Source organism: Trichinella spiralis, assembly GCF_000181795.1.
Source record: "Trichinella spiralis strain ISS 195 chromosome Unknown Scfld4, whole genome shotgun sequence".
Lineage (NCBI taxonomy): Eukaryota > Metazoa > Nematoda > Enoplea > Trichinellida > Trichinellidae > Trichinella > Trichinella spiralis.
The window spans coordinates 1,050,298-1,065,660 of NW_003526943.1; the positions used below are offsets into that span (position 1 = coordinate 1,050,298).

At 30.2% G+C, this 15,363-nt stretch overlaps 4 protein-coding genes and 1 non-coding gene across 5 annotated transcripts; 4 read left to right on the plus strand and 1 right to left on the minus strand.

Moving 5' to 3' along the window:
• The first annotated feature begins 20 nt into the window (after positions 1-20).
• On the plus strand, positions 21-2,285 carry Tsp_00235 (secretin receptor). The gene is made up of 10 exons (XM_003376010.1): positions 21-153; positions 212-334; positions 554-646; positions 720-815; positions 884-972; positions 1,040-1,208; positions 1,383-1,544; positions 1,620-1,820; positions 1,879-1,948; positions 2,195-2,285. The coding sequence occupies exons 1-10, from the start codon at positions 21-23 to the stop codon at positions 2,283-2,285; spliced, it is 1,227 nt and encodes a 408-aa protein (XP_003376058.1).
• Positions 2,286-3,805: 1,520 nt separating this feature from the next.
• Positions 3,806-5,115, plus strand: Tsp_00234 (conserved hypothetical protein). Its single transcript, XM_003376011.1, has 3 exons — positions 3,806-3,858; positions 4,763-4,832; positions 4,924-5,115. Exons 1-3 carry the CDS (start codon positions 3,806-3,808, stop codon positions 5,113-5,115), a joined length of 315 nt encoding a protein of 104 aa, XP_003376059.1.
• A 569-nt stretch (positions 5,116-5,684) lies between these two features.
• On the minus strand, positions 5,685-5,793 carry Tsp_00233. Its single transcript has one exon. It is a non-coding gene; the product is annotated as a U5 spliceosomal RNA (small nuclear RNA).
• A 2,397-nt stretch (positions 5,794-8,190) lies between these two features.
• Positions 8,191-9,194, plus strand: Tsp_00232 (secretin receptor). The gene is made up of 4 exons (XM_003376012.1): positions 8,191-8,231; positions 8,535-8,604; positions 8,696-8,844; positions 9,080-9,194. Exons 1-4 carry the CDS (start codon positions 8,191-8,193, stop codon positions 9,192-9,194), a joined length of 375 nt encoding a protein of 124 aa, XP_003376060.1.
• A 3,665-nt stretch (positions 9,195-12,859) lies between these two features.
• Positions 12,860-13,620, plus strand: Tsp_00231 (vacuolar proton translocating ATPase subunit a). Its single transcript, XM_003376013.1, has 5 exons — positions 12,860-12,976; positions 13,031-13,109; positions 13,161-13,258; positions 13,313-13,441; positions 13,543-13,620. The coding sequence occupies exons 1-5, from the start codon at positions 12,860-12,862 to the stop codon at positions 13,618-13,620; spliced, it is 501 nt and encodes a 166-aa protein (XP_003376061.1).
• Positions 13,621-15,363: the final 1,743 nt, after the last annotated feature.

Genomic DNA, 15,363 nt, shown 5'->3' on the forward strand with positions numbered 1-15,363 from the left:
ATTTATGCGGTATTTTGTTTATGGAACAGGAACAGTCGTTTTCTTTGGAGTACATCTGCAGTCCAGAAACCCTTGGCTCACTTAGCAGTGAACGAATTGAAGCAGTAGCCTGTAATATTCTCGTTCCATTGTTTTTAGAAATTTCTACGAGAAGTACAGATTATTTTTGTCTTTTCGTGAAAGTATTTCTTAATAAAAAAATGAATTTTAGATGGCTTTCAACTTAGACAAAACGACATAATATTTTGTTTAAATCATCTACTGACAGCAATATCACCTTCAACCGTTAAGTGTTCTCTTGTTCCCACTATGCATACTGGCACTTCAATAAGAAGTGAGTACTGCTCAGTTTGTTTTTATCACTTTCACATTGTCTGTTGCGTTATAAAACATTTTGATTTTATCATCTCATTAGATTGTTGCTAATTTGTACAAAAGATGTGTTTGTATTAAACTTCTAGTGCAGAAATATTATTTTCTAGCCAATAGAGGAATCTATCACCGTTTTTGGGTAAACCTTTCATTTTTATCATTTTGTGAAAAGTTGTTTCAGTTGACAGCAGTTCTGCGGCAAACGATAGACCTGCAACTTTTCCTTCTTCCACAAAAGGTATTCGAGATTCAGTGTACCAGGCTGTTTTTCTAAGTAAGACATTGTGCCTATGCATTGTTTGCGTAGATTTAAATATAATGATTTTTTATGTTTTTTTTATTTTCAGCTTTAAAAGTGATGTGTGTTGTATTTGAGCATCATTTAGCAAATGAATGGTGTCGCATTGCCAAAGTGGTGAAGGAACTGGGTGCCAAAAGAATGGGTACATGTGGATTTTTGTTTTTATGCATATTTTGGGACCTTTTAACGATGCATTATGTCATTTTTTAGGGGGTAGTGCATGCTGGTCATTTATTGAATTTGCCGTGACAAGCTGTTTGCCTTTGCACCTCCTGTTTCGACCGTTCATTGATCATAAAGTAGATTAAGATGATTGATTCTCTTAAATTATCTTATTTTCCTATTGGCAATATTCAATTTTTTCAGCTGCTGACGTTGAAAAATTTATCTGAAACAGATGCACAGTGGCAGGAAATTTTAAAAGAACGTTTGTTACAACCACTGCAGTTGTTTTCAAGCTGCAAAAATACCATTCTGCTTGAATTCTCCAATGAACTTAAAATTCTCAAAGAAGATCTCAGCTCTAGGCCAATTAGTACGGCTTCCTATATGGCATTGTATTTTTAAAAGAGAAAGAAAGCTCAGTTTTGATGCTTTCTTTATTTTTCACTTAAAAATCCATTCATTAAATCAGCACTGCAACATTTTTCCAATATATATGAATAGCAACAGTATCGAATGATTTATCTGAAAGAAATTTACACTTTAGCTGAAACACGTTCACGTACTCCAACAATCATGGCTGATATGCACAGCGATACTAGCAGCATGCAGTCCTCCAGCAAGTATCACCGTGGCTCAGGCGAATTTCGGGCTGCGTCTTCTTCATTAAGGTTAACAAGACTGTCTCCAACGTTTCTATCTAAATCTGGTGATTAAAATTTTTACTTTTTCATTTTAAAAATAACTATGACTTAAAACTGATCAATTTCAATCTCAATTCCAGAAACGACGAAAGCAACGATAGAAGAAAAGCCAATTGCTGAAGAGATGGAAAGCGAATTTTTACAAAATGAAGCAGAAGACAACACTCATATGTTGAGATCATCATTTACTCAAAAGATGCGTAGGAAAGATGTATTTAATCGATTAAATGAAAATTGGAGACGTTCCAGCAGATATTCATTGCCTCGCAATATCTCTAATGGTAAAAAAATCTTTTACTTTTTTTGATTTATGCGTTAATTTCCTTTCCCATTTTGAAGAACCAATGCCATCAGATGAAAGTGGAATAGAAATGACAACTCTGGGTGAATGTTCCAGCATTATTTCACGGTGATTATTTTTATCCAACATATGATTAATTGGCATTTATAATATATAGCATGTTTAAGATTGATAATTTGAAATTCAATTCTATTATTTTGAAATTTTCATCTACATTCTGTATTTTATTAATAGTTTAATAGTAAATGTAAAAAGTATCATATTTTTAAAAGAATAATTTGATAACGGTATGTCAACAGTTACTTTTTTATTACAATTTTTTCATCTGTAGATGAAGCATGGCTTGTTTTTTAGGAAGCAAAATGCCGAAGAAAACAGTGGCACTTTTATCGTATCAGAATGTGCGACTGCTAAAATGGATAATTCCAAAATTGAACTTGTTTAATTCGTATAATTTCAAATGCAGCATTGCCATAAAGCAATATCGCTGAGCTTCAATAATTCAATTCATTGATGACAGCACAGTATAAACTGACCGTATTTATTCAAAACTGAAAATGGTGCGATGTATATCAATGATAATTCATTTTTTTAAAATAAATTTTGAAAATGTGTAAAAAATGAAAATGTACCATTGAATCGAATGTGAGAAGAAAGCAGCTTGAACTGATATTTCGATATAACAGCCGTATATATATTCCTTCTGGTAGCTTCATTGCAACCCATAATAAGTCTGGACTTTCATTGTTGTCATGGAAAGTGCTATTGACTAATAGAAGCCCAAAAATGCGTCAATTTCAGCTACGATAGTGGGTATGAATATTCTCTTATTGTCTGGATGCATTTCATTGTATTTAGAAAAAATTCTTTTCCCTTTGTTTGTGTGCAAAACGATCAATTCTCTGATATCAGGTGACAACTGGGCATAAAACGCATCCTCAGTTGTCGGTGCGACTCTGCTTTTCCCAATTGGCCCTACTGTATCACGTAAAATGCTTTCTGCCGGTCGTCTGGACGGGCGCGGCGGGTGCTCAGACCATAGAATTGTTAGGCATAAGGACCTGCACTTTCTTCAACATCAATTTCAGCAATGTTGATATTCATTTCATCACTATATACGCCCTCTTCCTCCACATGGTCTTCATCTGAGAAAGATTCAGCGAAACCTTCAAGCTCATCGACATATTCCTCCACCTCTGTGTCTTCCAAGCAGATAACCTCCATATTCGCGAACCGATGATGATGCAAACAGTATAAAAGTGTTGTAAATTCAGATAAATTGATTGAAGTGATGAATTGACGTACAATAGTATAGCGTTTTCTGCATTTATTGACCCAATACAAACGTACACACACACACACACACAGTACGAGCAACTTAAACAACACTGAATACGACAAAACTACTAATACACGCATACACCACAAAAAAATTTCACTACAGAAAAAATTGATAAAGAAGAAATATAAGGATGGTTAAGCATATTGCTTTTATCTTCTACCATAACAGGAAATCTTCTCAATCAACAATGTGTCCCAACAAAACGCAGGTGAAAATAAGAAATGAGCGAAACTAAAGTATTACAGCACTGAACGTGTGCAGTGGTTATAACATGAAAAATCAGATTTGATGCGATTAATTTCTAAATAGTGGTGAAAAGTCTACATTACAAAAGACTAGGCGGGAAACAAAATGGACCTGAACAGCAAAACCGCTATAATTCCTTATCTACAAATTCTATGCGCTTGCAAAAAATTCATATCGTGTAGAATTGTATAAAATTTAGCGTTTAGTCATTTAGAAAAGTCTGGCCTAAAACAAAGCAGTGCAGCAGAAATATCTGCCAAAAACAGCAGTGGGGTACAAAATGCCCCCCCCCCTTGACATGCAAAAGGTTAATATCGCATTCGTATTCATCCACAAGAGCGCATTCTTCAGAAAAACAAGAGTTGATTTATAAAAAGATGAAAACTAAAAAGCTAACAGCACTGTATACAAAGTGTTTAATGACTGTCAAGTAAGTTTTCAAATATAAGGAAACAGTTCTTCAAACACACATTATTTAATAAAGCAGAGCAACAAAAATTAGCCGGCGCATAAGCTTACGACAAAAGATGAAAAAACAGCGTCAAAAACGTTTTCGTACTAAAATTTATTCAGGTTTTTATTTCAAACCAACCAAAAGATGAGAAAAAATATTAGCAATAATCTCATTTTTTAATAAGTAAATATTTTAAGCAAATTAAAGTGATGCAAATCAAAAATGAGCAATTGTTGATTTTTCAATCTTTTTCAATTAAATAAATGTTCCTGCATATTTTTATATTTACTAGATACCTTGCAGAAGTAACATTAAACACAGATTAACGCTAAAATCGTGAAGTTTGAAGTCTACGTTAATAACACTTTAAATAAACAATGATTATTTAATAAATGTGAATGTTTTTTTAAGTAAAATTTCATCGTCACATTTATTTCCCTAGTACTACGCAATGCTGACAACATACTTCCTGTAAACAAAGTAATGGATATAAATTAGATCCCATGATGGGAGCAATAACAAAATTCAGACTGAAAATGAAGTTCTTTCTGTGCATACTTGCAATTACTCTTTGTGCGTAAGGATGCCCTTTTTTCATTACTAATCAGTAGCTAACATTTCATAATTTTTTCAGCAATAACACATAACATCGCAAAATAAGATAAATGAAACAGATCGACACATAAATCAAAAAATTACTTCATCATTTAATTATACAGAAATATTTCGCTAAGCTAAATATTTTTAGCGCTGCAATTTAGTGAGCTGTACCATATTATTAAACTGAAAATTTTTACACAGAACATTTACATTTCATTAAAAGCCATTAATGGAATTTACTGGAAAAATAATAGTAATTTTGCTGCATTAATTCTTTTAGCACATCCGGCTTGAAGTTGTTGAAATCCAAAAAAGAGCAAATTACACGAGCTCCGCTGAAATATGATCAGGTATAAATTTCTTATCATGAAATATCAATGACTATTGCAATTAAATTACTTATTGAATAACCAAACGATAAAGAAAATTATTGTTGTTTAGCATAAAGTTGAAAGCCAAGTAGAGGAACTCTGCAATACCGTATGTAGTCAGTACAGTGAAGAATACCTAAAGCTTTCAAAGGATCGGGAACCAGCTGATAAGGCTGGAGTCCAAAAAGCCCAGGCAGAATTTGTGACATGCCACCTAAGGTGTTCAACGTCGATTAAAGCTGAACTTAAATCACTGCAATGATATTCTAGTTATCAATGAAAGTATTTTTATAAAATTGTTTTTTAATAATGAAATGATCATAACAGTGATCGTTCAATTCTAATTTATAAATTTAATTCGTATTGGAAATAAAATAAATTTGCTTTCTGATCAATTATGGAAATTCTCAACTGAAAACATATCCTTAGATTGAAATAAAATGATTATAATACTTAAAAAATGGAAATGGAATAAATAACAGCCGTTGTAACAGGCATTAATTGCGGAGACTCCATTATTAAAAGTGTTTTGTATTTGACTAAACTGCGGCAACAATGAAATATTGCGCTTTTTTACACGCTCAGCTACTATATTGAAATCTGAAATAGATTGAATTCCTGCTTAGGTTTGAAATCAATAAATTTCCCAGAGAACGTTGATTTCCTTATTTGAGTCGATTGTTCACTTAACTTGAACTTGAATTTTGAAAATTAACATTGTTCAAGAAACTTCAAATTTTAATCTATATATTTACATACAATTTTGGTGCTAGTATGAAGCATTCAAATTCAAGAAACTTCAGAGATTGTGCTTTTTCAATGTAAGAATATTGCCGGTTAGGCTACAAAAATTTTGCTATACGATCTCTTTGCTACTCTTTTGCACGGAAATCTTTAGTAAAAGGCGAAAGATTTGTTCGTTATGCAAAAGAGCAAGAGTGCATTATAACAATTCAAAACCTGCTTTTATAATTAATACTTTACATTCTAATTGGGTTTTACTACTATTTGTGAAGTGTAGCATAACTGTTTTATTTATATTATTTACTTTGTTTTTGATCTATACTACATTTTGAAAATCTTCTGATGCACATTTTTCACAATTCACAAAATACTTTGGTATATTATGAAAAGTGTGCTATCAGAACCGGTACAAATCTGAAAGTTTAGGGTATTGTCAAATTTAAAACACTACAGAAGCTATAAAACTGATATATTATAAGTGAGTTACTCAGAAATTTGGTTTATGCATTCTTTAATAAAAATAAAATTAAAAATAAATCATATTTTTTACATGTATAGGTAATATCAGTAGCTGCTGACATTTGTACAATGGTGCAAATTTTAAAATTTATGAAACTTTGTATTTCAATGTAACTGTCATATCAAAATATTTACCAGTGTAAGTGTGCTGGATTCAGACTAGCTGGCATGAAATGAAGTTTGCTGCAAAATTGAGTAACTTAGTGATTCTTTACATAAATCAAATAAAAGTAGCAACTAAATTTAAACATATTTTTAAGCTATAAAAAAGGAACGAAAATCAGTTGTATTTACATTGCACCGAGCAGGAAAATTCCATATACCGAAGTAGAGAAATAAAATTGCGTTTTGAAAAACAATTTTCAAGGTGCAAAATTTCATCGGTATTACTTTTTCAAAACTTGCCTTAGATTACATTATTTATTACTTACATTAAAATGAATTAAATGAAATATAAATGAGGGAAATGTACTGTTAGTGTACTTGCGGTATATTATGAAACTTCAAATCTGCAGCTGCTATTATAAACGTTGGGATCAACTGAGACATGCATTACAAATCTGCCTCTCAGAATAATTGAGCACAAGCAACTCACAGTTACATAAAACATACGCAAGTTATTAACATAGCAAAGTTGAATATGAAGGAAAACGGCATGCATGTACTCAGATTAAGACCTAGTAAGGAGTATTCAATTACTAGCTCAGGCACGAAAAAATATTTATGCCAGATTCATAGCGTTTACAAAATAGCCTGACTTTATACTAAAATATTGTATCAGCTACAAAATACTTCCTGCAGTTTTTGAAATTTTTTTAGCTCAAACCGCTTTCAAACATAGTGAGCAGTCAAAATTGCATAGCAGTTTCTTGCTTTCAACAGGGCTTGTGGCATAAATAAACAAAAAATGAAATCCAAATAGCATTCTTTAGTCAAATTTAGCTATAAGTAATTAAGCATCATTGTTTATTTCATTTATTCAACTTTTTTATTTTATTCTTTTAGGCAGGGATTTTAATAATTGCTGTTGAATGTGAAATAAAATATTGTCGAATTTTATTCAGAGGAAAAATATTACTTTATACTGACTCAACACGCTTGCAGAAAACATAAATTTTATCTAGAATTTAACTATGAATATTATTTTAAGTAGAATCAAAAAAATTCAGATAAACGCTATAAATAATATAGTAAATGATAAAATTACTTTCTCAGAAAATAAAATATAGCAATACTAATGACATCGAACAGATGAACATCATCAAAATTCTTTTCAACAGCACAATAAAAATTAAACATATGATACTGCTCGTAAAAATGGTAGGAAAACAGATGAAATAATTTAAAATACAGTACTGTGAGATTATATGGCGATACTAAAAATGCAAATTAATAGCGCATTCCTGTTCATCTGAAAAACAGATTTTCTTCAGTACAGCATGAGTTGATTTGGAGGAAGATGTCAACTTTATGCTCAACAGTTGTTTTGAAAATTGTAAAATTATTGTTTGTGAGTTTTCAAAAAACGAATTCTAATAGTATTTTAAATGCAGCTTGTTCAATAAAACAGAATTGTGCAAACAAGCCCGTGCGAAAGCTCGATAAACAATACATACTGAAGAAGCTTCACTTTTGTGTTGCTATTTATTACAGTTTTTTATTTCACAGCCAACCTGAATTTGAAAGAAAATATTAACACTCATCTTGTTTGTTTTTAAAAGGCAAGTATTTTAAGCAAATTGAAATGATGCAAATTCAAAATGATTAATTATTGACTTCTGAAGCTTTTTCAGCTAAATAAATGTTTATGTCTATTTTCATATTTAATAAATTGAGTGTAAATATTGCAATAGGTAATGATTGACGTAGCAATCATGTGGTTCGACGTTCATGCGTACATAAATTTAAGTAAGTAATGATTATTTAATAAAAGTGAAAGTTTTTTAAATGAAATTTCATTGTTACATTTATTTCATCATTAAGCACGCATTGTTTGCAAAATGACTGCAGTAAACAAAGTAATGAATATAAATAGGACCATATGATGGGAGCAGTAACAAAATTCAGACTGAAAATGAAGCTCTTTCTGTGCATACTTGCAATTACTCTTTGTGCGTAAGGATGCCCTTTTTTCATTACTAATCAGTAGCTAACATTTCATAATTTTTTCAGCAATAACACATAACATCACAAAATGAGATAAATGAAACACATCGACACATAAATCAAAAAATTACTTCATTATTTAATTATACAGAAATATTTCGCTAGGCTAAATATTTTTAGCGCTGCAATTTAGTGAGCTGTACCATATTATTAAACTGAAAATTTTTACACAGAACATTTTCATTTCATTAAAAACCATTAATGGAATTTACTGGAAAAATAATAGTAATCTTGCTACATTAATTCTTTTAGTACATCCAGCCTTAAGTTGTTTAAATCCACAAAAGAGCAAATTAAACGAGCTCCGCTGAAATATAATGAGGTATGACTTTCTTATCATGAAATATCGATGGTTATTGCAATTAAATTATTTATTGAATGACCAAACGATAAGGAAAATCATTGTTGTTTAGGGAAAAGCTCAAATCCAAATTCAGGAACTCTGCAATACCGTATGCAGTCAGTACAGTGAAGAATATCTAAATCTTAAAAAGGAGACGGAACAAGTTGATAATGCTAGAGTCCAAGAAGCCCAGGCACAATTTGTGACATGCCACCTAAAGTGTTCATTGTCGATTAAAGCTCAACTTAAATCACTACAATGATATTCCAGTTATCGATGAAAGTATTTTTATAAAATTGTTTTTTAATAATGAAATGATCATAACTGTGATCGTTCAATTCTAATTTATAAATTTAATTCGTATTGGAAATCAAATAAATTTGTTTTGTGATCAATTATGCAAATTGTCAACTAAAAAATATATCACTTTATCTAAATGTATAGGTAATATCAGTAGCTGCTCACAGTTGCACAATGGTACAAATTTTGAAATTTGTGAGACTTTGTATTTTAATGCAACTGTCATATCAAAAAAATTTACCAGTGAAAGTGTGCTGGATTCAGACTAGCTGGCATGAAATGAAATTTGCTACAAAATTGAGTAACTTCGTGATACTTTACGCAAATGGAATAAAATTAGCAGCTACATTTAAGCATATGCATAAGCTGTAAAGAAGGAACGAAAATCAGTTGTCGTATGTACATTGAAACGAGTAGGAAAATTCCATATACCGAAGTAGACAAATGAAACTGCACGTTAATAACACCTGAATTTTCTAATGTTTTTGCATGTGCTGAAATTAATTCTACGCTTTTTTGATTCACTATTCCTGGTGTAGTGCATTCACTCATTCCCCTATGACGAATGGCTTTTTTTGAGGAATGCTGCAATTTCTTTGACATATACAATGGAAATCAGCGTGTAATAAGAAAACTAAACTTCATTGTATTTGAGAATCTATTCCAAGCTGTAGATGATGTGATATATTATTTGGTTCACTGATACATATAATGGCGTTGTAGAATAAATGAATGAGATTATAACGATGTTAAATAAAGATACATAATATTAACGTGAAATTAGTAGAGTTGTCTCTAAAATTGTTTTAATGATTTGTTAAGCTATTAATACAACGAAAAACATTTGAAGAAACACGATATGTTTGCATGTTCTTGGATATCGACGCAACTGCTTTTTCAATTTTGTGTTAACTTAATAAATAAAATCATTTATAAATTTAATTATGTAATTAAAATCTTTAATGTGTTTTTAGCAACTGGAAAATGTTTTCTAAAAGGAAGTGTTGACCTTGGCATTTTGCATTAAATTCTTTGTGGTAGAGTCTGAAAGATTTATGTGGCATCTGAAAAACGGAAATGAAGATTTCCAGATTTTCATCGTTTACTTATTACTTTGATTATTGTCCCTTTTAGCTTTTTCGTTATTTCAGAGGACATTTAGCATTTTACATTTTTTCGTCACTTATAAAAGTATTCATTTAAATTATTCCTTTATGTGTAAGAATATTCATAATTATTTTTTTAATTCATTGTGGTTTATTTCTCCTTCAGTTACATCTGAATCAGTCCGTAATTTTATTTCCTTAATGCTTTAACTTTGCGAATATTTTCTGTTAACGGTTTCTTCAAAATGTTCTATAACAACTTGCGTTCCTTTCATATTTTTACAGTATCTGTATATATGCATATTTTATTTTGATTGTGTAACGTGCTGTTTTTAATCTTGAATGAATCTTTAATGAAAATTAAAGTATATATTGCTTTTTAGTTATTAATTTATAAGACAATATAATTTTTTCATTTGAATTATGCGCACGTTCACTATTATCTTCTTAACTTTGACATCCTGATTTAAAAATCGATAACAATAAACAGAAACATGCTGATCTACTAAGAAACAGAATTATTTTTTCATTTTGAAGCATTGCCCACTTTTAAGTATTTTTAATAACTACATATTTAAAGAAAATACATTTAATTAGTTTCTGTAGTACAGTACAAACGTAATTCGCTAAAACAACTGCTTTTAATTTTCATGTATAGTTCAATACTTTCCCCAATGCAAGAATAAGTTATCTCTAAGTTGCTGTTAATCTTTCATATAACATTTAATAATAAAAAGAATTTAATAATATTCTTTTAGAATCAATAGAACAGACTTTAATTTGTATTTTACTACAATAAAGCTTTTCTCATTGCAGTTAAAAGATTTACGCGCGAAATAAATTTTCATTTTATTATATATATTACTGCATTACATATTATCCGTATTAAATCAATGTAAATGAACTGGGCTTCAGTATAACCAATGCGGTTAACACCAGAGACCAGAGACAAAGCATCATCTCTGTCAGCAGGAACGTAAACACCACCATTGCTATCTTAATTCATTTCTAAAAGTACAAAAATCAGAGAAAGTAATCTAATACATAAATAAAATTTACAGATCTAAAATAATCAGACAAAATAAATTTCATCAAATATCAAACGCAAATTACAACATCATGTCATTAGAATTTTGATGTACATGTTATGAAAATTATCTTTGAATTACCTTTGAATGGAATCATGTTTTCTGCTATCGATCACTAAAACAATAATCATTAGAAAAAGAAATTTTTATAGCATATATTATATGACAGGAAAAACTATCAGAGTAAAAAAAATCATAAGTTATTCAGTGAGGGCAAGTATTATCATCATATGCATATTTTACATGAAGACATATTGCAAAAGAAAACGTAAAATAATCTACTTTAAAAGATACCATTTATGTTACGTCACAGATTTCAAGATCTTCTTTCAGTAGTTTATGTTTCCTCATACTTTATAGCATTCTGAAATTCAATATAAATCACGATAAACATCACAATTACAACAAAATAATTTACTTAAACATTAAGATGGCACATTCTTCCAACAGTTTGGAATGTTACATAAAAATTTATGCTCCATAAAGTAGAAAGTAAGCTTTAGAAAAACAATCAGGTAACAGGAAATGACAGTAACAACAATTTCACCAAATACACATAAGACAAAAGGAATATTATTACAGTCTCTCTTGTTACAGTATATAACATAATGCATGTAACACAATACATGTATAGAATACGTTCGTAGCAATTCAAAAAACATTGTTTACGATATAACAAATTCTTCATGTGCATTATACATTTTTATGCATTACTGGGTTTAAATAAATCAAATATTAACAGATTATAACGGGTTTTTTCCAAATCAATACAATTTTTCTATTGTCATTTCTTATTGGTTTTAACAATCGGCTTCTCATTGGATGTTTATCGCGTAGTTAGATTGGTTTTTATAATCTAAGCGTTCACTGATTGGAACTTCTTTGCTTTGATTAGCTGCTATATCTTTAATTTCATTAGTCCACATATTTTTATTTACAATTACTAATAATTTTAGTACTAGTGACGATTATATGACTTTAATACTGCATCACATATTATCCATATTAAATAATACATGGTGGCATAACATTTGTTGTGAAAATTTTTATTATTCCAAAATTTTATTGAGCATACTTTTATCAAAATTTATGAAGTTTTATCATTCATAGAAATTTTGGTTTTATAATATATTTGTGGTGAAGTTTATACTTTTTAGTGATCAGTATTTTTAAAAGCAATTTTTTATTATTCTATGTTTTATTGTATCAGAACGAAGTTACATGGAATTTGACAGTAATAACAGAAAAAAACAAAAAATAGGAAGTAAAACAGTGATTTTTATTTTTCAGTGTTCAGCAATAATAATAATAATAAACACATATCATTGAACGATATTAGAAATGTGAAAACGATAAAAAAGAGAAAAAGGAAATGATACAGTACAATAAAATAAAATAAAATACAAATATAATACAAGCCACCACTTGGAAGGCCGCATTAAATCTGCTCCGACGTTATGTACATCAAAGCTTAAGGAAACTGTTCCAGTGTGCGTCCAACGCTGGTGTATTTACCCCTATATTGCGCGACCCGTTCTTGCTTTTCAGCATAAACGCTGTTTGCGCGTCTTAACTCACAAACAGTAGCGTTTATTTGGCAATTACTGTAGCAATGAAATAATACTTCATTTTCAATTGTTCTTACTCTTACTGTAGTAAATCCGGTTTTAATATTATTGTATATTTTTGCTTACTTTTCCGTTAGTGAAGTTCTCAGATTGGTAAAACAGTGGCAAAACCATGGGTTCTTTGTTCAGAAGCGAGGAAATGTGCCGTTGTCAACTCTTTTTGCAAACTGAAGCTTCGTATGCTTGTGTATCTGAACTTGGCGAGCTTGGTCTTGTTCAATTTCGAGATGTATTTCTTCTATTTCAACTGTTAATGTTTCTTTTGAAAGTTTGCTGCTTGTAGTTGAATCCTGATGTGACTGCTTTCCAGCGAAAATTTGTCAATGAAATTAGAAGATGCGACGAAATGGAAAGAAAACTTCGTAAGTAGATTTTATGTAATGCAATTGATAATTATAAACCAGTCGTTGTAGGATTTTTGGAAAAAGAAATTAAAAAAGATCGAATTCCAATTTTGGATACTAGTGAAAATCCCGATGCACCATTGGCTAGAGAAATGATTGATCTTGAGGTTTTATAAACTGTGAGACTTTTTCGTATATTTTCTGACCTGCCTGTATTAAAGGCGACTTTTGAAAAACTTGATAATGAACTTCGCGAAGTGAACATGAATGAAGAAATGTTGAAGAAGAATTTTCTTGAATTAACCGAACTGAAGCATATTTTACGCAAAACTCAAGCATTTTTTGATGAAGTAAGTCCATTAATATTTTATATGGACGAAAAATTTTTAATTTATTTTTATTTTTATACGTTAAATAATCTTTGTTGAGAGAGAACAAGAATTCATTATAGAATTATAATGTGAAAATTGCGGGTTGGTTGTATTCAGTATTGCTATTGATTATTGGGTTGTCATATTGCACTATGTAGCACTGCGTTTCTAGTTTGAAGCTATTAAAATCAATAACACGCTGTTTACATGCGACTAGTATAGTTGTTTTGTAACCTGGTTCTGAACTGTTTTCATAACAGATAATGAATTAAGCGGAAATGCAATGATTTTGTTACAAAGAAGTTTTCTTTATTTATAAGAATTCAAAATTTAACCATCGAATGGACAGTATGATTTTCCCCAACTGTGGCTCCGCCTATTTTTTACCAGTTTGATGAAATTGGCTTTAGAGCTCAACGTCTTATTTAAACTGTTATTGGTTAACCTTTTTCCCCTTAATATTGGCCAGTTTTCCGTTTTATATTAATTTTAAAATGAAATGCATTTTGTATTCTAAATGAAAAAATCCAGTAATAATTCATAATAATTATACATTTTATAATATAATATGCTCATTGATAAGCTTAATGTTTATTTTCATAGTTAAATTTAATAATTGTTTACTTATTGTATTACAGTTGTTGTGAGTATCTCAATGCAGAATGCAAATCTTTGTTGATAATCATGAGCAGAGGCAGTGGTGCAATAAAGTCAAGTTATTTACAGCTTCATATCAATCAGTTAGTACTGCTAATGAAAATTATTTTCAAAATTGCGCAGGCAGGTGATTTGTTGATCAGAGGTAAGAAGGCTTTAAGCTTTTTGAACTGCTGCATAGCTGTTGCTGTTTTTCAAATGCCACCACGGTTGTCAATGAAAATAAATTGCTTTATTTTTAGCTATGACTATTTTCAATGAATTGAAACTGAAATATATACTAATACTCCGAGTAATGCTCATGATGCGTTCCTGAAAACAAATCGAAATGGCTAACCGCTAAACGGGTCATTATAGCATATGTTTGTACTAAATCGGTTTTAATGAAAGTCAGAATACATACAACAAAAATCTGTTCGAAATTTTTATAAAAATATTTACACACTTTATTGATCATAATTATGATTGTGATGGCTGGCCATTGGTTCCAATATAAATAAGTGATAGGTTTAAAATGCGATTTACAATTATAACCAATATAAACAACAACAGTGGAGTAACGAATAAAATTCGAATGCGAAAAATGGGCGGAGTACGGTTGGAGCAAACGAGACTAAATGCTCAAATACGCATGATTAATCAAATGCATTTCAAGTACCCGAATAAGTATTCTTAAAGTACCAATTTTAATGCTTAATAATTGATGAAAAAAAATTTTCATTTGCAAAGCATGTTTTATTGTGAAATCCGAACAACAATGATAAATGAATTATTTAACGTTGAAATTTTGCTCAGGTTCCTGAACCAAGTGATTTTTTGAGCGACGAACGTGAGACACTTTTGTCTCAGGAAGATCATTTAAAAACTTCTGTTCTAAAAGTTGGGTAAGGGGATAATAAACGTGTTCATGTGTGTTGTACGTTGCGTTGCTTGTTTTTTTTTGGCTGTTGTACTTTTTTGCTACTGCTCGTCATGCACACGATTATTGTCAAAAAATTTTTTAATGGAAGTTGCATCATTTTCAAATTATGATTTTTTTGTCGTTTCAGTTATGGAAAAATACAGTCGAGAGGCTACAGAATTTATAAATTAGCTTGATGTATAATAAGAGTTATTTTAATAATATTGTTCATTCAAGCAGAGTATAAATATTTACTTTTAAAGGCACACATTGTAGGCAGTATATTTTTCTTTTTTATGAGGAAGACATTTGTGTTTTGGATAATTTTGTGATATAAAAGTTT